This window comes from Micromesistius poutassou (assembly GCF_964030765.1).
Source record: "Micromesistius poutassou genome assembly, chromosome: 9".
Taxonomy (NCBI): domain Eukaryota; kingdom Metazoa; phylum Chordata; class Actinopteri; order Gadiformes; family Gadidae; genus Micromesistius; species Micromesistius poutassou.
Window position 1 is genome coordinate 16,572,213 of NC_140279.1, and position 20,795 is coordinate 16,593,007.

The 20,795-nt window shown below is 43.8% G+C and overlaps 3 protein-coding genes across 3 annotated transcripts; all 3 read left to right on the plus strand.

The window, feature by feature from the left end:
- Positions 1–350: 350 nt before the first annotated feature.
- LOC311352804 (uncharacterized protein) lies at positions 351–2,238 on the plus strand (the record flags this gene model as incomplete). The annotated part of the gene is made up of 1 exon (XM_084472613.1): positions 351–2,238. One exon carries the CDS (start codon positions 351–353, stop codon positions 2,229–2,231), a length of 1,881 nt encoding a protein of 626 aa, XP_084328739.1. The 3' UTR covers positions 2,232–2,238.
- A 3,024-nt stretch (positions 2,239–5,262) lies between these two features.
- Positions 5,263–9,523, plus strand: lrrc15 (leucine rich repeat containing 15). Its single transcript, XM_084472581.1, has 2 exons — positions 5,263–5,420; positions 6,665–9,523. The coding sequence occupies exon 2, from the start codon at positions 6,671–6,673 to the stop codon at positions 8,378–8,380; it is 1,710 nt and encodes a 569-aa protein (XP_084328707.1). The 5' UTR covers positions 5,263–5,420; positions 6,665–6,670; the 3' UTR covers positions 8,381–9,523.
- A 5,275-nt stretch (positions 9,524–14,798) lies between these two features.
- On the plus strand, positions 14,799–17,898 carry LOC311352910 (uncharacterized protein). The gene is made up of 2 exons (XM_084472738.1): positions 14,799–14,931; positions 15,248–17,898. Exon 2 carries the CDS (start codon positions 15,328–15,330, stop codon positions 17,860–17,862), a length of 2,535 nt encoding a protein of 844 aa, XP_084328864.1. The 5' UTR covers positions 14,799–14,931; positions 15,248–15,327; the 3' UTR covers positions 17,863–17,898.
- Positions 17,899–20,795: the final 2,897 nt, after the last annotated feature.

Consider the following 20,795-nt stretch of genomic DNA (forward strand, 5'->3'; position numbering starts at 1 on the left):
CAAAGCTGTTGGAAGAGTAGCCTACCTTGTGCTGGGTGAGTCAAGTTGTTGGTTTATTTTCCGTATTATTTTTACATTTGTTTTTCGACAATGAACTTTTGTACAAACTATAAGATAACTTTCGACTGGGGTAAAAACAGGCTATTAATCGATTGAATGTGGATCAAATGTGGGTCAAATATAATATACTTCTAGGAATACGTTATACAGACTAATATAACTATATTTATATTTATTTTTTTATAACACTTATTTATATTTTTAAACAGTTATACATTACAAGACACGTTCATCACTACAAATGGTGAACACTCATCAGTTTGTGCCTGTTTCATAATCTCACAGGTACCATGCTGGGGATTCTTGTCCTGTTGCTCTTGCCATACTTGGCCCGCAGCTGCCCCGTCCATTGCGTTTGTTATTTAGACGTGGCCGTCGGGTGCGTTGGCCCCAGCATCACGGACGTGCCAGGACAAATGCCTTCCAATATGACCCTGCTGCAGCTCAACGTCACTAACATCAACGTCCTCAACGAGCGGAGCCTCCAAAACATGAGCCCCTTGTTGCGTTTCAGCCTGACCCATGGCCCCCTCCACACCGTCCATCCCCTGGCCTTTTACGCCACCCCGCATCTCAGGTCTATCAAACTCTCCCTCAACAAACTCGTCACCCTCCCAAGCAAGGTGCTCAGTCCGCTGGCTGACCTGGAACAGCTCTTCCTCGACTCCAACCAATTGGAAGCGATCCCTCCGGAAATGCTCAGAGGACTGACTAAGCTGCAGCATCTGGAACTAAACAGCAACCGGATCTCCAGTCTCGACCCGGGGGTTTTCGACGGACTGAGCAGCCTCACTTTCCTGAACCTCGGCGGGAACCTCATCAGCGCACTCGCCCCTGGGACCTTCCGCTCGCTCACTGCCCTGCGCCGGCTCATGCTCTACACCAACCGGCTGGAGGAGCTGGAGGACGCCGGCCTCTTCGGTCAGCTCGCCGAGCTCGTCGATCTGAAAATCCACAACAACCGCATCGCACGCCTCGCGCCCGGGGTGTTCTGGGCCCTGGGGAAGCTCTCCATACTCACCTTATCCGGCAACCGGCTCCAGGAGTTCCCAGAGAAGAGCTTCTACCACATGCCCAAACTAGAAAGACTCACCCTCTGGACTAACCCGCTGCGGTCCCTCCCGACGCTGCTGATGGGCCACATGCCTTTCATGCAGGACTTTTATTTGTTCAGCACCGCACTCACCACCGTTCCAGGGAACCTGTTTGCCAACATGACCGGCCTTCTGAGCCTTAATCTCCATCTCAACCCACAGCTGCGGGAGCTACCGGCTGAGCTGTTTCACGACCTTACCAAGCTTAAAAAACTCTCGATTAAGGGCAATGATCTCCGCTCCCTACACCCAGACCTGTTCTCCAACCTAACCTCGCTGTTTGTTCTTTACCTCAATGACAACAAGCTCAGGTCCTTACCCAGTACCATCTTCCAGGATCTAAAGGTGGTGTCTGCAATCGATCTGAAAAAGAATGAGCTGCAGACACTGCCGGGAGAGATTTTCCACTCCAATAGAGTCTTGGGGAAACTCTCTCTGATACACAATCGGTGGCGCTGCGACTGCCAGATAGAAGGTCTCGCTTACTGGCTAGGAGCAAATAAACAGGTGCTTGATCAGCAGGAAGTGATGTGTCAGAGCCCCTTGTACCAAATGCTTCGACCACTTTGGTCTCTGGGTGAAAAGGACTTTTATGAATGCATTCCTCTAGCAGTCGCCTACTTCCCAAGGCAGAGAGGGAATCTGACTAAAATATCGACCACTACTCCATCTACAGCAGGGACGACCACCACAGCGTCCTCCTCCACCACCACCACCACCACCACCACCACCACCGCCGCCGCCACCACCACCACCACCCCTGAAGCATCACCAGCTCCTCCCAGCATTCCGAGCATTGCCGTTGAACACCACTCCTTCCGTCCTTTCTATGATAGGCTGGTGTTGGAGCAGGGGCCTGAGTTTGTGCACCACCACCACCACCACCACCAGGGCTGGGTCTCTGTGTGGAGTCTTCCTTTGGATGCGACCCATGTCGGGTTCCTCATGACAAGCCACATCCTGCTGGTGGTCACGGGGGCACTGCTAATCTTTGCTACCATGTGCGGGATGTGCCGCTTGGAGAAGGTCATGCGAGAGCTAATTGTGGAGAACAAAGATGGCCGACATGCACTGTGATTAATGATTGAGGCTAAACACGCACGCCGGCTTCTTGTGATGTCACTTAGTGAACAGTGTGAAGAGAAATATGCTACTATTCCGGCAGCATTTAAATAAAATGACATGGAATATCTGTTTCCTCCATTTATCTCCATTAAAAAGGCAAACACATAAGCTTTGGGATATGATCTGAAATATATAATGTTTAGTCTTTAGTCATTCTTGATTTCTTTATTTGTTTTACTTTTCATAGAAATTAAGTGAAGTGAAAAAATAACCTGCCGTTCATCATTCAAATAATAATAATACAAAACATTTAATAATAATAGGATGAATAATAGAATAATAGAAGAATAATAGGATGTTGTTTCCAAATGAATCATCTAAAAGATAGCAGAGCAGTGGAATCCACAGAACAGGAAGCCCAAAGGTTGAAAAAGAAGAGTCGTTTCTGAGAACAATAATATGCTGGATAGAGGCTGTTTAACTGTGTCCCTGTTATTCCAAAAATGCTCCCGGCCCAAACCACACCGCAGCACTGTGTTTAAAGTCCATTTAAAAGGAGCAAACATTTCTCTATGTATATTTAGAGATCATATTTTTTATAATGTTTTGTATTATATGTGTCCGTATTGTATTTATGATGGCTGGAGTCGCAAAACAGTCAACAGTTTTCAAATGTTCTTTGAAAAGATAAATAAAAGGGATTGCCAGAGAGAGAAAGGGAAAGATATCTTAAATCATAATATCTTAAGGCAGATGTAAACACATTAGAGCCCATCACAAGATTTGCAATGAGAGATCCCATTTTTCAAAGAACACTGAACCATGACACCACACACAAACACACACTTGTTTTGACCAACAACCCGTAAACATATCACAATGAACTGGTGAACGGTACCCAAGTTCATCACTATGGCAACGAGTAATGAATAAACCTTTTCAGCACTCTAATCACACACAACAGTGGGTAGAAACTGTGGTGGGTAAGAAATGGGGACACGATAGAATCAGTTACCGTAAACAGGGCACAGGTCTGACCACATAGAGAATCCTCCTGAGAGTTATATTGGTTCCTATGTAAACACTGAAACTTTCAGTGTTTAAAATGTATTAATTTTTTTCTAAAATGCATTTTTTTTAACTCTAAAATGTTTTTTTTTAACTTTGCCTTTATTCTCTATCTATTTTACTTTTTACTTATCTATTATTTTCTTTTATTGTATGAAAATGTTTATATGTGAAGCACTTTGAGTCTGCCTTGTGTATGAAAAGTGCTATATAAATAAAATTGCCTTGCCTTGCCTTGCCTAATTGATTTTTTCAATTTTAATTAGATGATGTGAATAAAACAAAGCAGGTAATTAGACAGAATGTGGTCAACATCAATTTGTGCCTGTGTCATCCAATTCGAAGTTCTACATAGATTGCATAAAGGGGTAAAGGTGTAAATGTGTGTGTAAATAAATATATATTCAACCCTGCATAGGCTTTAGTCTGCTGTAGTTTAACACACAATGTCTACATCTCTGGTATCCATTGTCAAAACTGAGGGTTTTCCAAGCCTCCAATACTTTGGGTAGTATATGAACCTGTTCACCAATATCCGTGCAACAGAGCACGACTGATCCCACCAAACTATTTTCCAAGTAACCAACACCAGACCTCTGATGTTTAAGGCGTACAGCTGCTACATCTGATACGTTTTAGTACTATTGAAACATTTTGCAGATGTTTTTATCCAAAGTGACTGGCAGCCAATTATTATTTAGGTGCATGTCATTAACAAACAGATGAGGGCTAGGGTTCCTACAGGTAGACTGCAGATATTTGGCTTTGAGACCCTCCACCTTAACCACTAGACTGCCCTGCCTCCTATAGAAATCAGCCGTCTCATGAATGAAAAATTAGGGAGCTTCATACACTGGATGTTTAAAAACAACTTAATCTGCTGTATCCTGCTGTGAGATTCGTACTGCTAACTAGCTTGCGTCTCCTCCAGCCCCATGCCACACCAGCATGGTTGTGAATATCATGCAACATCACTGGAGCAGAGGTTGTACCTTCTTTATCACAGAGAGAACATCTACGATCATATACATCTGTAATCTGACAATACGTTGCAATGTATATTTGGAATTCTTCTTCTTTGTGGATTTCTTTGGTTTGTGTGCCTAAAACATGCAAAACAAAATAAGTACTGCATACTATATAATAATTATACTACTACTAATAATAATAATAACTGTATAATACTGTATATAACGGCAAACAACTGTGGTGCGGTTGAGGTCTGGGTTGAGAAGCACGCCTATATATGAACATTAACTCCACCCTCACTATCTTTACTTCAAGCAGAGTGGGGGTTGTTCTCGTAAAGCGCTACAAACGACATATGGATGCACTCAAAACGCAGCTGTCTAGAGCCACATTTTCTCACGTTCTGGTTTTCTGGCTAAAATCAACCCGGAGCAGGGAGAGGTACGTGAGTGCACATGATGAGCAGACATTTTGTTTACTCAAATGGGCCTACGGTTTTTCTTTATTTGTTTTTTCAAGCTGTTGACAACATTGGACCCTAATGGTTCCCTAATGATTGTTTTCAAACCAGATCTAACCCCAACCCATCCCCCATCCTCATATATAACTGCAATTAGACACACACACTCTCTCTCACACACAATCACACGCAGGACATTTCCCAAGAATACAAAAATGCCCAGTCATTTCCTCTTTTAAACGAAACAAATCTAGTTCACTCAGAGTTGCAGAAGGGTGGGAGGGGGAACCCCCTTACACAACCCTAAACCGCATCCCCACCTAGCCACCCCCCCCCCAGCCCCCCTCAGCCCCCCTCAGCCCCCTCCCCATCCCCAACTAAAAAGGGCCCCTGCAGTAAAGTTTGTATGCTAGAGGAGTGGGGTGCAGCTCAGTGTAGGACTCAGCCTGGAGAACGTTTGGCAGAGACCCTGCACATTCCATGGGGCTTATGGGTAAAAAAAAGGAGTGACGTGAAAAACAAAGTGATGATGAGGAGCAGGAAAATTTCACTGAATCAGGATGTGACTAGACTAGACTAAAACAAGGACTGGAACCTGTGATTCAACTTGGTGATGAGGAGAACAAAACAAACAAAACGGAATAAAATATAACGGGGATTCAACCCATTTTCTCTTTGTGCCCTCAGACAACGCAGTCGCAGAGGTAAGTACCGCAGTGCTTGATTACCAGCCTGGTCACAGCTGTTTTGAATTGACCATGCCATGAATCGTGTATGCTCCGTTTTTTTTTTGTGTTTTCTTACTTTTTTAAATTATGCCAATACTGAAGTAGAAGTAATAATAAAAGTAATTAAATGGGAATGAATGTCAAATTTGAGTTGATCTTTCAAATGGCCAAATTCATTAGTGTGCAATTGTATTGCAAAAGTCTGTACTTCCCATTCTTTTCCATACCAGTGAAAATCAGAGGGCTTCTCTGCTTTAGAGTTTGTTTGTTTTTTAGTTTGTGTTTTGTAAGAATTAAATTAGATGTTGTTCATTATTTTACATCAGAGTGGCAAAACATTAGGGAGAGAGGGAGGGAGGGATACAAAGGCAATTAATGGTGGATTGTAAATTCTTCAGCCATTACATCGTTCTCACTTGATGATTAGCAGCTTGTTCCTGTCCCTGTCTATCTAGAGCAGTGGTTTAGGGACTGAATCGGTCGATAGAGTCAGTGCTCATTTAATCCTTTAAATGGTAGTTATATGTCATTAAAATATCGTTGACTCTTAATTTTTTAGGGAAAGCTATGATTTAGCAGTGTAACTTGTATTTGGGTACCAGACACACACACACACACACACACACACACACAGTCCCAAAGATGATAGATATAGAGAGTTCTGCTATGAGAGAAAGTAACTTAATTCTTGCCTAATGTTAAAATGTTATTCTTGCCTAATGTTAGGAAAAAGGTTTCATCAATGAGGAAACCTGAGCATGACCTTAAAGATTCTGACCATTGCAGTTAGGCAATACAGACGCTGACCGTTGCAGTGACATTCATCCTCTTATTATATTAGTAGTAGTAGTAGTAGTACTATAGTAATAATAGTAGTAGCATACATATTTGTCTAGAATAATTATGAAGGAATACAAAAGGAAAACAAACAATAATCTATTGTAGCTGTTGAAGATTGTTTTAAATACAACAACTTCTGCTTTACGTGATGACTGCGCCACTGTAGAACCCCTTTTCCCCTCCAGGTTCAATGATTTACACTCGCCTTTTATATCTACCTGTGCAGGCAGTTTCTGTGTCAGAGGCAGTGAGGGAAATAAATATTGTGTTATCCCAGGAAAAGGACATTCTTAGTGCAGTGTTATATTTGTATTGATCTTGTGTTAATCTTGTGTTATTCAGTGAAAGGCCTAATGAAGCTTTGTCTTCCTCCTTCCTAGATAACTATGGGCCTCTCGGTTGTTCTTCACCTCCTGCTGCTCCTCAGTACCCTCAACGCTGGCCTCTCTGCATGTCCTGAAGGCTGCCAATGCACTCCCAAAATGATCTGCTCCAAATTGTCAACCTTCCCCATTGGAGTGCCTCCATCTACCGTGGCCCTCTTCATCACCAACTCCAGCCTCCCATCCCTTCGAGGGGAAGACTTTGCGGGCTTCGCCGATTCCCTTCACGGCATCGCAGTGAAAGGATCTGTGTTGGGAGCAGTGCAACCCGGCGCGCTCGATTCCACCACCAACCTGGAGGCCTTAGTTTTCTCCGATACCGACTTACAAGATCTCCCCGAGGCCTTGTTCCAACACCTCCCGCGTTTACAATCTCTGGTCTTAAGCAGCAACCGGCTCCTGGAGCTCCGTCCGAGCTGGTTTGCCTCCCTGTCGGCTCTGGCGGCTCTTGACCTCAGCGGGAACCAGCTCTCTTCTGTTCCCGAGGAGACCTTTCGACCTCTGGCCCAGCTGAAGTATCTCATGCTAAGCGGGAACAACATCAGTCAGATTTCCGGGAGGAACCTGCGAGGTCTTGGCCAGCTGAAAAGTTTACGCCTGAACAAAAACACCCTGCGGGAGATTCCCGCCGGTTTCCTGGACGACCTCGCCAGCCTGGAAGAGTTGTCCCTGCAGGACAATCTGCTCACTCACCTTCCACGCGACATGTTCTCCAAAACGCCCAACCTCCAAAAGCTCTTTCTGTCCCACAACCAGCTCACCACCCTCTCAGTGGGGCTCTTTCTGAACCTGCCGCGGTTGTCCCGCATCTCCCTGTACGAAAACCACCTGGAAACTCTCGGCCCCGGCGTGTTCGGGGCCATGCCGCTGGACGAGTTGTGGCTCTACGACAACAAGTTGAGCCGCCTCGAGGACGACACCTTCGGCAACCTGACCCAGCTGCTTCTGCTGGTCCTCAGCCGCAACCAGATCAGCCACGTGTCCCCCGGGGCGTTCAGGGGCCTGGAGCAACTGGGCGAGGTGTCGCTACACACCAACCGCCTCGCGACGCTGGAGGCCGGCACTTTCCAAGGTCTGCCCCGTTTGGTCAACATTTCGCTGGAGCACAACACCATCAGCTCCCTCCCCGCGGGGTTCCTCCGGGGGATCGGACGTCTTGGTCAGGTGGACCTGCACAATAACTCCCTCTGCAACCTGCCCCCGGAGGTCCTGGACGACTTGCGGGTGGCGGACGAGGTGCTCCTGCATCACAACCCTTGGTCATGCGACCAGGACATTGTGCCACTCAGGGACTGGCTGAGGAGGCACCCGTCGAAAGCCAATCACAGCCTCGTCGTTTGTAACACACCCATCAAACTTAGCGGGGAGAAGATCGATGGGCTCTTGGATGAGGACCTGCTCGTTCGGAGGCCTACCGAGGGGCCTGCAACGGAAAAAAGCACAAAGGCTGAAACTCTTTCCCAGGAACACAGCACCGCCACCGCAACTGTCGACACCCCGACCACTTCGGGGAATGGGATGACCTCGACTGATGGACCGGGGAAGGAAGTGCAAGGTTTCGTGTCCCGGAAACACACCATCATAATCATCGCAGTGGTGTGCACTGTTGTAATCTGCAGCCTCATCGCCTGCTTGGTGTGCTACAGGAGGAACAAAAAGAGAGGCAGCCGCAATCTGGGGCAAAGAAATAAGTCCAACATGTACTCGCTGTAGGCTAGACCACCCAAGATCGTCTACCACAGATGTGTGAGGGCCGACAGAGTCAAACCGTCTGCTGAGTGCAGCAGTTGAAGGATCATTAGCAACGTGGTCACCTAGGAAATTGTAGCAGCCCGAGTTTTCGGGCTGTGATGACCCTAATCGACTACGTCCTCTTAGTGGCATTGATGTACTTGCAGCTGAGCGCAGGTACAGATGAAATGGTCAACTTGAAGACATAGGCGATGTTAACTCTTCTCGTGCTAAGATTCGATAAATTCCTTTCAGCTGTTTTAGTAAAAACATTGAGTTTAAATGCTTTCTGAACTGTAATAGAAATATAAAAACAACTTAAGCATATTGCATTAATAATAAATCAGTTTTTATTTAATTGCAATTGCTTCGATATTTTCATGTGATGTTGGAATCATGGATTTCGCTGAATGATTGTCCTCGTTCTAATGGAATGCAATTATCTTGAATATGTTAATACATTTGTTAAATTGTATGAATAACAGCCTCTTTTGCAAAAGATTCTTCCAGAGCTTTTTATTTTAAATACAAGTCTATATTGGTTGTCAGGCCTATGATTCATTCTCAGGAATGCATCACAGGTTACCCCTCCCTTTAACATGTGTTCAACAGGGCAACTTTATCTTCCAACTGTGCGTGATAACACAAATTCCAGTCAGACGTTTCGAATTGCGTCGTTTTTCATGTCAACTGTTCCAATAAACATTTACCTGAAACGTTTGGGGCATCAGTTCGTACCAGTTCAGTGTTCATAACAGAGTAGGCGCACAGCAACTTTGCGTCAAGAGACTGAATTGAAAGTTCTCGTACCTCGTACCTGCCTTGTTGATGTGTGGAGGGGTGAGCAATGGAGCACGCTCTGCTCAGTGGACTACAGGTAGTGCCCTGGTTGTGTACGGTATACAGAGTACGACATGATCGTCAGACCTCAGCCTTCCATCTCGTATCAGGCAATACAACTTCAGATCTAGTGTCACCAGAAGGATGACTTTGCTGTGATACCTGCCTGAATATATTGATATCGATACCGAAAAGATACCCACAGCGAAAACCTGGAGGAGCCAGGAGCCATTTGTGTGCAGTTTACTTTATTTCACCACTGTAGTGTGCAGGCTAATGATACTGGGTTTGAGATCGTCATAGACCTACAGTTAATGTCATGTTTATTATTTTTATGGTCAATAAAATTGGAGTTCATGGCTGTCAAGTGTTTTATTTTTGTTTGCTTTCTTACATGTAGGTGTATTTTTGACAATGAATTTCTGAAACATTTAGAATTGTGAAAATGTTATGTCATTGATAATTGGATAATCAAGGTCCGAAAGTAATTAAGAAACATAAGAAAGTTTTTTAAATTATATTAGAGAAAGCCTATACTTAGTGGGTATAATACAAAATCTGTCTTCGTGGACCATAAGTATGAAATATATCGAAAAGCACCAGCCATAATCTTTTATAAGATGATGCATGCAGTGTTGGGCAAGCTACTTTGAAAATGTAGTGAGCTAAGCTACCAGTTACTCTACCATGAATGAAGCTTCACTACACAGAAGCTACCACCCAAATGTAGCAAACTAATGCCTAGAGTAATAGGCTTAACAAACAAAAAGACAGAAGTCAAACCATCCAGTTGTTGGAAACATCCCTGTTTCATTAACACACAGTGGTTCAGAGTGGCTCAAAGTGGGGTCCATGGACCCCGTGAAGAGTTTGCTACAAAATATGTGAAAAAAATGTTTTTTATATCAGTGCTTTTTTATTGTCTGTTAACACTACTTGATTTGATTTGTCAAAAAGTTGATGTTGCACTAGTTTGTGTTCCACTTTGTGTTCCACTGTGTTGCTACAGTTTATTGTACTTGCCTCTCTCTCTCTCTCTCTCTCTCTCTCTCTCTCACACACACACACACACACACACACACACACACACACACACACACACACACACACACACTCGTGCACACACACACACACACACACACACACACACACACACACACACACAATTGATAATAATGGATACCAGATAGATAATAAAGATAATTATTTGAATCGAATGAACGAATGAATTCATTTATTGCTGGTTAGTAAGCATATAATATACACCATAAGAAAAGAAAATGCCAACTTCACATTTAAGAAAGACTACTGGGGGCAGTTAATTTCAACATCGACATAAGTTTAGCCTCTTTTTTTTCACATGTGAATTGGATTCAAGTGGCCTCAAATATTCAGGTTGGCCAAGTTCGACCTAAGTGAATCTCACGGTTGGCGATAACCACTGTGTTAAGCCATATAAAAAGTAGCTTCTGTGGTCGTTACCACGCTACTTGATCAATAAAATAGTTACGCTACTGAAAAGTTACTCGATTACCGCCGAGCTACTGAGAATTGTAGTTAGTTATTACTAGCGTCGCTACTGGTTTGGATGGGGGTTGCAGTGTATTTCGATATAGGAATGAGTCATCTCTTCGTTTGCCAGCAGAGGGAACCAGATATTTAACTATGTGAACTGCAAAACAAAAGCTTCCCTTTTTTTAAATCTCAAACATAAATCATTTAAGATTATTATTGTTTAGAATCAAAATTAACCTTCAAATCAACTAGCTTGGGACTGACAGACAACAATACAATGCAAACACTCAAGTCTTTGAGTAGCAGGATGTTCAGACTTTTTCTTTCTTCCCTATTTCCTGCACAGTGCTCTCTGTGGCAGGAGACTATCTTAGTTTGATGCAAATTCTGTGTTTAATTAGCTGTGTTTAATAGTGATTATTGCATTATTTTTGGATGATTGACATATCTATATTTGAACGGAACAACTGATTCATGTTTTTGTTGTGTCAACACTTATTTTGTAGAATTTACCTTAGCCATGTTAAAACAGTTTGTTGTGGATTACTAAAACAACCTTAATCACAATCTTGATTATATTAATTATGTTTAATACACAATCACTCACAGCCACAAACTCACAAAAAAATAGAGAAGGACGATCATATTATGTTCATATGCAAAGGCCGAGGCCCTAAAGTTATTGAAACTCACTGATCTACTTACTAATAAGAAAAATGCACAATTTAAAATGAGCAACCGCTAAAATGTAGAAGACACGAGTGAGTGCTCTGAGCAGCAGGAATGATAACCCTGATAATGAATGATAATGATAATGAGCGTGAGATGGAGCTGCAGAGGTAATTGGAAAAAGGTGACGCATAGCACCTGGGAAAAAAAGGCCAGAAAAAAAAAAGGGGAACACCTTCAGCCAGTACAGACCAACCTCACGCATTTCAGACCAAAAATAGCTGCTACAAAGTACATTTGAGGTCTGCTTTGTATGGTTGGCTGACCTGTCATGAACCTCTAATGACAAAGAGGGGGCTTTCTATTGAATATAATGTGTGTGTGTGCGTGTGTGTGTGTGTGTGTGTGTGCGTGCGTGCGTGCTGGGCAGGGGGGAGAGACATGAGACAGATGGCTGACTAATTCTGATGAGGCTGAATGGTTTTCATAGAAACTGGGCAGACCACTGGACATTTTCTTCCTCGGGTTAGGGCAGATGAGATACGGTATTATATCCTTAATCCATAGATCCATAATATTGGTAGCCTAGAAATCCAGACCCACTATCTAGAAAGCTGTAGGGTCTGACAACGAGTAATGAAAAGACTCGAGGGGCGGCACCAAGCATGCATTTGAAAATATCATTGCACGCAATTGGATAACACTACGACCAATCAGAAGAATACAAGGGGTGACGTGTCCAGACCAGCGGAGGTAACCAATAGATAAGACTCTTGTCGTATCCGGAAGGTAAAACAGCAACGCTTTTGGCCTACCTATATCAGATACACAGATGAAACCGGGAATCACAGATGAAACGGGGGAGTGAGTATATTGTTCATTCCCAGAGCAACTCAATGAGCAAATTCAAATTGCGCTCTCGCGAGAACTCTGGATTTCCAGGGTATAATATTGGCCCATAATAGGTTCAAATTGTGTGAGAAAGCAAAGAGGTCCGACTTGCTTTAAAGTCAATATTCAATATCAATATTCATGCTAAAACTAGTAGATTATAAGTCACAATTAGAGTGTATCTGAAGCATACAACAAATGGTTACAGTTAATTGATTTCCATTCGTTAACTACAATCACAATGACACACACGCTCCCTGAAGCACTGACACAACAGACGCACACAGACCCCGTATGGTGTGGCTGGTGTCCGGTGTCTCTTGGCCGTGGGGTCAGCCTCTGGCTCCGGGCAGGGCATGAGGTTTGGATCGGCTTGTTCCTGCTCCGGAGGCCCTGACAGAGCCACCTGAGTCCCATCTCTGACCACCAGCTGCCCCCTCCAGGCTGAGATCCAGAGCAGCTCGCTCCTCCAGAGCGGTACGCACGCACGCACGCACGCACACATACAGCTCCAAATGTCTTTGGACGCACACACACACACACACGCACACAGAGACAACCAAACACACACAGCTGCAATGTCTTTGGACACACACACGAACAAACACACACTCACACACACACACACACACACACACACACACACACACACACACACACACGTGCGCACATACACACACAAGCACACATAGCTGCAATGTCTTTGGAAACACACACAAACACACACACACACACGACAGGAAGTAACACAGCACAAAACAACATATATATATATATATATATATATATATATATATAACAACACGTAACCCCATACAACTGCCGTATGTGTGACATAGTAAGTTAATGGAAAAAGAGGACAACAGAGTTATCCTGAATTGTAAGAAAGTACATTCGATCATTAACCACATAGTTGACAAGCTAATCTTTTTACCAGGAAGTTAGCAAATTGGAAGCTTAAGGCAAGGTGAGGAAGGGCAAGTATATTAATATAGCAGCATTCAAACACAAGGCCATTCATAGTGCTTCACAAAGAAAGAATTCACATGTAACAAACAAAAGACAAAATCCTTAAAAGGAAATAAAGGAGAAATTAATTTAAAATGAAGAATAATATAATAAATATAAGATAGGTAATATATAACTATCAGTAGTCTTATACTTGCCCCATTATTCACCATTTCTAAACCCTATAGAAGTTTTTTTTTCGGCTTGGCGATGGCGCGTATATGACTGCCAACCACATGCCCGCATGCCTCTTCTGCAGGCAATGGAACAGGCCTGCGGAGACATCGAGGTAAGGTCAATCCATGGATGGATTCGACACACAAGGCGAGGATCCATTAGCCACCCACGCACAATTTCCGTGTTTTTCTGTGTTTACAGTACAGTATACAGTGTATTTTTTATTTTATTTTATTTTTTGCTTAAACTGAATTTACTGCACTGTACAGTATTGAGTATTTGATTTTTTGGTTGTTGTGAAAACGTGCCTTCTGTGGAACGTAATAAAATCAGTGAACATGAAAGACTGCAGTGTTTTATATAGTGTGTTGCTGCTGAACTGAAAGTCTATTCATATGATGATGAAGTTTTTTGTCATCAGAGTGAGATTTTTACAAAGGATTGTTAATTGAATATAGCAAAGTTTCAATTTGACATAGATGTGAATGGTCTATTTCCCAGTGTTGCGTCTTATTTTCTTGTGTGTTGAGTTTTGACACAATGAGCCAAATTTTGCAAAACGTGTTCAAGCAACGGGCAAAAACTGTAAGTTCTAACATGGACTATATTTCAACCAACAGTCAGCTGTCAGACCTGGAGAGATTGTAATTATGTCTTAAATAATACAATAAATAAAGAGCAGTGAAAGGTTGATGATGAGGGCGAATCTGAGGCAATCTTGTGAATGATCAATTGACAAGTGATCTTATTGGCCAAGTATCATTTAATTTGACATCACTTTTATCCTGTTATTGCTTTGCAGAAGGACCTTTTCACAAACTTAGAATACAATCTGATATAATCTGAGTCAGTTTCATGCTTTCTGCTTATCTAAATTCCCAGTCTATATTTCACGTAACCGCCACAATGGTTTTAATTCGAAATGCTGCCCTCTGGTGCCAGTAAGTAGAATGTATTTAAGTGGACACGCCACTCAAATAGACATAAATAATAATTATAATTGGGACACATACATTCCAAAATGTTTTTTTTTTAATACTAAATGTATTGATTTGGTTTCTTCTAATATATAATTATCTGATAATTTATTTAATTTTATCTACATTGCATTAACAAATTAAATATCATGAGACATAAACTTTGCTGTGATCATGATTTGTTAAAAGAAAAAAGGGAAAACGAGTGTCAGTTGTTAAGTTATGTCAGCATACCTCAGAAGGCCATTAATATGGGCCTTCCCATTAAGTATTTTCCTTCCCTGTGCTTATCGGTTTGAGTGCAGACGTTACTAACACCACGCCTTGCATGGACACACACTCTTCATGAACTGCTGGCCTGCATAGATATAGTAGATACAGAATGTTCTTTGCACGTTTTCTTTACCATTTCATCAAAGCCCACTGTTTGACTTGAACGGCACATTACATTTTCAGGTAAGGAAATAATTATATTATGTTGAATATAATAAAAATTGTATTTATATATTAAATGTATGTATATATATATTGTACATTTCTTTGTATTTGATATTATCTGAATGTGATGTGTTGTTGTGAAACAGAATTGACCTTGTACAGTTTGTGAAAGTGTATATCAAAACATCCAACGGAATGTTTATCTTCTTCTATCTCTCTTTAAACATTAGTTTTACATGATCTTTTCTTTATTTTCTAAATGTTTTGTTCGCTTTTTTTTAGGCAATGAACATGTCGAAGATAACTCAATTTCTCTGGGCTTTGTTTCCAAAAGGACTCCTCTTTCTCCTCTCCCTGTCTCTGTTGATTCTGAATTCCTCGGCTCCAGATGTAAACACAGCGAAAGAACACCAAATGGTTTTCCCCGCAGCCACGACCGAAATCCCACAGACCTTGATACCTAGGGTCACAGAGTTCTTCTTTGTGGACAGTAAAATCCCAACAATCCCAAAAGGAGCATTTGTGGCCAATCCCCAGCTTGAAAAGGTGGAGTTTTTGTCCACGCCCACGGTGTCCGTGGAGGTCGGAGCCTTCGAGGGTTTGGACAGCCTCAAGGAGCTTCAAATCTTCGGGACTCTGCTCACGTCCATCCCGGTCGGAGTCTTCGCCGAAGTCCCGCACTTGCAAACGCTGGCACTGAAAGCTAACAAGCTTGATGGTCTTCAGAGAGGTATGTTTGACGGCCTCATAAAACTAAAAGACCTCCAGCTCCATATGAATACAATCCAATCCATAGAGGACGGCACCTTCGATGAGCTCAAGAGCCTAGAGCTCCTCCATTTAGCCAAGAACAACCTGACGTCTATTTCCCCCAGCCTTTTCTCCCACCTCGACGCACTGCAGACAATACGGCTCTACGATAATCAACTCACCTCCGTCCCCGAGGAGGTCTTCCTTCATTTACCCAATCTGATGGAAATTGGATTACAGGGAAATCAAATAACTCAGCTAGCACCAAGGCTTTTTCCACATAAGGACAAATTAAAGAAACTACTATTGGATAACAATCTTCTCACCAATTTACCACCAGAGTATTTCACTGGCTTCAGTCTGCTCAAAACACTGACACTGCATGCAAACCAACTGACCGCTCTCCCAACGCGTTTGTTCGGAGGCACTCCGAAATTAACCGAGGTGAGCCTCAAACAAAACAACCTAAGTAGTCTTCCAAGTGGAGTATTCAGCCCCCTGATTAACTTAAAGGATCTAGACCTGTCCAAAAACCATTTTGCAACTTTATCTTCAGAATATTTTGACGGCCTTGCAAACCTTAAAAAGCTAAGTTTATCAAACAACAAACTCAGAACTTTGGACGCGGACGTCTTTGAAAAGGTAACATCGCTAACGGCCCTCAAGCTATCAGGCAATATGCTGGAGAACCTTCCTGAGGATATTTTTGAACCTTTGAAAGCCCTGAAAAGAGTGGAACTCAATGATAATCCCTGGCGTTGCGATTGCAATTTCATTTATTTATACGATTGGATGAAAGACAACTCTAAACTGCTAAAGTACACTTCTCCTGTGGTCTGTAAGTATCCAAATGATTTGAGTGGGATTGAGGTGATTTCACTGACAAACGATCAACTTGTGTGCCCCACCACTCCTTTCCATACCACTACCACCCCAACTACTACCCCCACTACAACCACCACCCCCACCACCACTCCCACTACAACCACCCCCACCACCACTACAACCACCACCACCACCCCCACTACAACCACCCCCACCACCACTACAACTACCACCACCACCCCCACTACAACCACCACCCCCACCACCACTCCCACTACAACCACCCCCACCACCACTACAACCACCACCCCCACTACAACCACCCCCACCACCACTACAACTACCACCACCACCCCCACTACAACCACCACCCCCACTACTACAACCACCCCCACCACCACTACAACTACCACCACCACCCCCACTACAACCACCCCCACCACTACCCCCACCACCACCACCACCACTACCCCCACCACCACCACTACCCCCACCACCACCACCACCACTACCACCACCACCACCCCCACTACAACCACCCCCACCACCACCACAACCACCACCCCCACTACAACCACCACCACCCCCACCACCACCAGCCCCACTACAACCACCACCCCCACTACAACCACCACCACCCCTACCACCACCACCACCACCCCCACAACAACCACCACCCCCACAACAACTCTCCCGACCACCACCCCCACCACCACCCCAACTACAACCACCACCACCGCCACGACACCCACCCCCATGCCCACCACCACCCCAACGACAACTACACCCACTACAAACGCCCTAACCACCACTCCCCCTATCACTACCGCCCTCATCACATCAAGAACCACAACAGCAGCGCTTGCAACAATAATGACAACCTGGCCGACTATTTTAACTACAGCACTGGCAGCACCAGCAACTACCAGTGCAATAGCCACCACCACCACCACCACAACAACACAGCCTACCACCACGTTACCCTCGACAACCGCAACTACAACTCTTAGTACTACATCACCCGGCACTACCACGGCAGCGACCCCACCAACACCGGGGCATACCCCGGTAGTCTTCTTCACTTGCCCCGTGGAGCCCGGACGCCAACCCCACCGACCCCCGCCCAACCACTACCAGCCATGCTGCAGGCGGAGGAGCAGAGCGGGGCAGTGCAAGGCCAGGTTCACCCTGTACACCACCCTGTTGGCGCTGGAGGTCACCTGCACTCTGGTGCTGGGGAAGTTAGCTTGGTCTCTGTGGCGTCTGCTGCAGCGGAGGCAGGGCATGGGCGACAGGGTCGATCTCACCCGCTTCTCCTACCGGAAGGAGGTCACCCTGAGGCCCGTCCCCCAGGCGGAGGCCGTCAGACTTTGAGGCGTGCGGGGGTTTGCGTACACGCTTTACTTTTTTTTTTTTGCCTTCTGCCGGTTTTGTAAATGTAAATCAGTCTTTGATCGAAAATCTGGTGTATGAAAATGGTGTATTTTTTTTTTTTGTATTTGCTTGTGTGTTATTTATTGTGCTTTACTGTAAGTTGTAGTCGTAGCAGTAGTAGTAGTAGTAGTAATAGATAGTAGTAGTATTAACAGTAGCATTGTTTTATTATTATGATGCCAGGATTAAGTAATTTCCCTGTTTGCCAGAAGAGGGAACCAGACATTCATGAAGCAGAGAGCAAGGAGGATAATTAACTCATGCGAAAGGTAAAACAATACTCTATACATTTTAGGAATAAACTATTTAACATTGTTTATTGTATATAAGTGTCTGTAAAATCCAAATCGACCTGTTTCTGAGCTGCCAGCCTGATGGACATGCTTGGCTTGGGACGGACAGGCTGTCAGACGAACACAGTGTGCTATGTGCACCTAAGCTACGCTTAACCATCTGTTTGAAGATGTTCATGCTTTCTCTTAATCCCCTGTTTCTTGCTCACTGTTCTGAGTGGCAGGACTCCAGTCTAGATTGACGCCAGTTTTGTGGATTAAAGTGACAACGTGTTCGATTTACTAATACATGTAGTATTATTTTTTAAATTAAAGTATCTAGATATATCTGTAGGACATGCTGCTGGCTAGCCTGGAGACCCTCTTGGTCAGGTGATTTCACATTCTGTTTCGATAGCAACACAACTCAACAGTCTGGGCCTTTAGCCAACCACGTCAATTTCAGTGGGCGGGACTAGTCACCTTGACCAACAACTCTTTCAAATAGTCAGCGTAACCAATCATGTGACGCCATCAGTTCAGGGGAAACGGAATAAAGAAACGATGGCAAAACCTTTTTCCACTTTGTTTCCTCTACTAATGTTAACGTTAGCGCTTGTTTCTTCAGGAGCAGCCATTACTGTTTTTTGTCATAATCTACGACAGTCTCTGATTGGCCCGTTTACGTCTTCAACTACGACACAGTTCCTAATTGACCCAGATTACATTCAGTGCGTTTACATGACACTCAAGAAAGTCGAATTATTGGCTTAGTCCAACTATGATTGGATTATTAAGATGCATGTATACACCTTAGTCAAGCTAAAATCGAATCTAATTGGGTTACTCATAGTCGAATTAAGACCCCTAGATAATGTGATTCATAGTCGAGTTAAGCGTGCATGTATGGAGTTGAATTGGATTATGCGTTGAATTGCGCTCTGCGCATGCTCGAGATCTTTTCCCGGGGCCGTGAGCCGGAAGTAGAAGGAGACGATAGTCGTGTTGTTGTTGTCGCCGTCAGAAAACGAGAAACAGCGATTTATTTAAAAAGGTGGCGCAGAAGATGGAGGAAGCTGGTGAATGTAGTTACCCCCTATAAGAATTGTGTCCCGGCCGCGGGAGCGCGCATGGCATGCATTCATTAAAGGTGGAAGCACACGGACACTACGCTTCAATTTCACCCAAGGCTGAATTAAAAGTACATGTTTTTCTAAATGTGGTTCATCAACGAGGTTGTAAAGTAGTAACTTCTGTCAAAATAAAGGCACATCTGTCAAAATAAATGTTTTTTTCTCCCGACGTGTTTACAATCTTTATTCATTCATTGCGCCACGGTGGGGAATGTCGTATACGGATGGGCGGCGGAGGGGCTGCTCCGGCAGGAGAAAGATGTTTTCAGTAGACAGCTGTCAACTCACTTCGGATAGGCGATTTATTTAAAAAGCTGGCGCAGAAGATGGAGGAAGCCGAGTGTATTATCATCAACATGCATTCAGTACACACTACGCTTCTATTTCACCCAAGGCTGAATTAAAAGTACATGTTTTTCTAAATGTTTCTCATCAAAAAGGTTTCAACATTCATTGCGCCGCGGCCAAACTGACAGGGGTATTCTCTGATATTATGAATCTTACAGACTGCGTCGGGTTCTCCGACTCTCTGGTACTTCCACAACAAGTAAAGACTCCTAATGGGATTTATCTCGCCATGGGGAAAAGGAATTGGGGGAAATTAACTTTGGCTTTGACTCTCTGAAGTCCAGATTGAAACGAACATGGAGGAGAAAGCGATATTTCAGCAGACAGCTGTCAGTTCACTTCGGGTCCATATAATTTCTCTGACGCACCATTGTTCCGACCTCTCGATCGTATGCGGACTCCTCCGCCGGCAGAGCAGCTGGAGGAGTCCGCATACGACCATACACACACAGTCAACAATTCTGCCTGCCCACAATTGCAAACCCCCCACCCCCCAAAAAAAAAACTAAATAATTTAAAAAAAAGTGTTTTTCAGTTATGAAACTAAAAAATTTGTAGGCATTTTCAGTGTCGGATGACACCACGACAATCTGATTACAAACTTGATTATGTTAATTATGTTTAAAAGCCCTACTCAAAATGGTAAATAGACTGGTTTCAACCAGTCAAGACAAGGTTTCAACCACGCAAGACAACAGCCAGCTTGTCTGGAGCACTTAGGGTTTGGTGTCTTGCTCAGGGACACCTTGACACTCAGCTAAGATGAGCCAGCAACCTTCCAGCAACCTTCCGGTTGCAAGTCAACCCGCTCTAACTCCTGAGCTTCTGCCACCTGGGTTGTATAAAATGTATTGTAGACGATCTCTCTCCGGATTAAGCTTCAAAAGTTTGACTATATCTGTATCTATATCTGTACCGTACAACAAAATATACTCAAACTTTTTGGGAGAAATTAAGTTATTTGCATTGGTGTTTCAGTGGTTACATTTTTTGTTTGTCTTTTGTTTTTAGTTTGTCTCTAATAAGAAAACCTTTAACAGGGGACAATAAAGAATGCATCTATGATTCAAAGCATCAAAGAGCTTAGTTAAGACCAAGCACTTGGATGCTTGGTCATAAC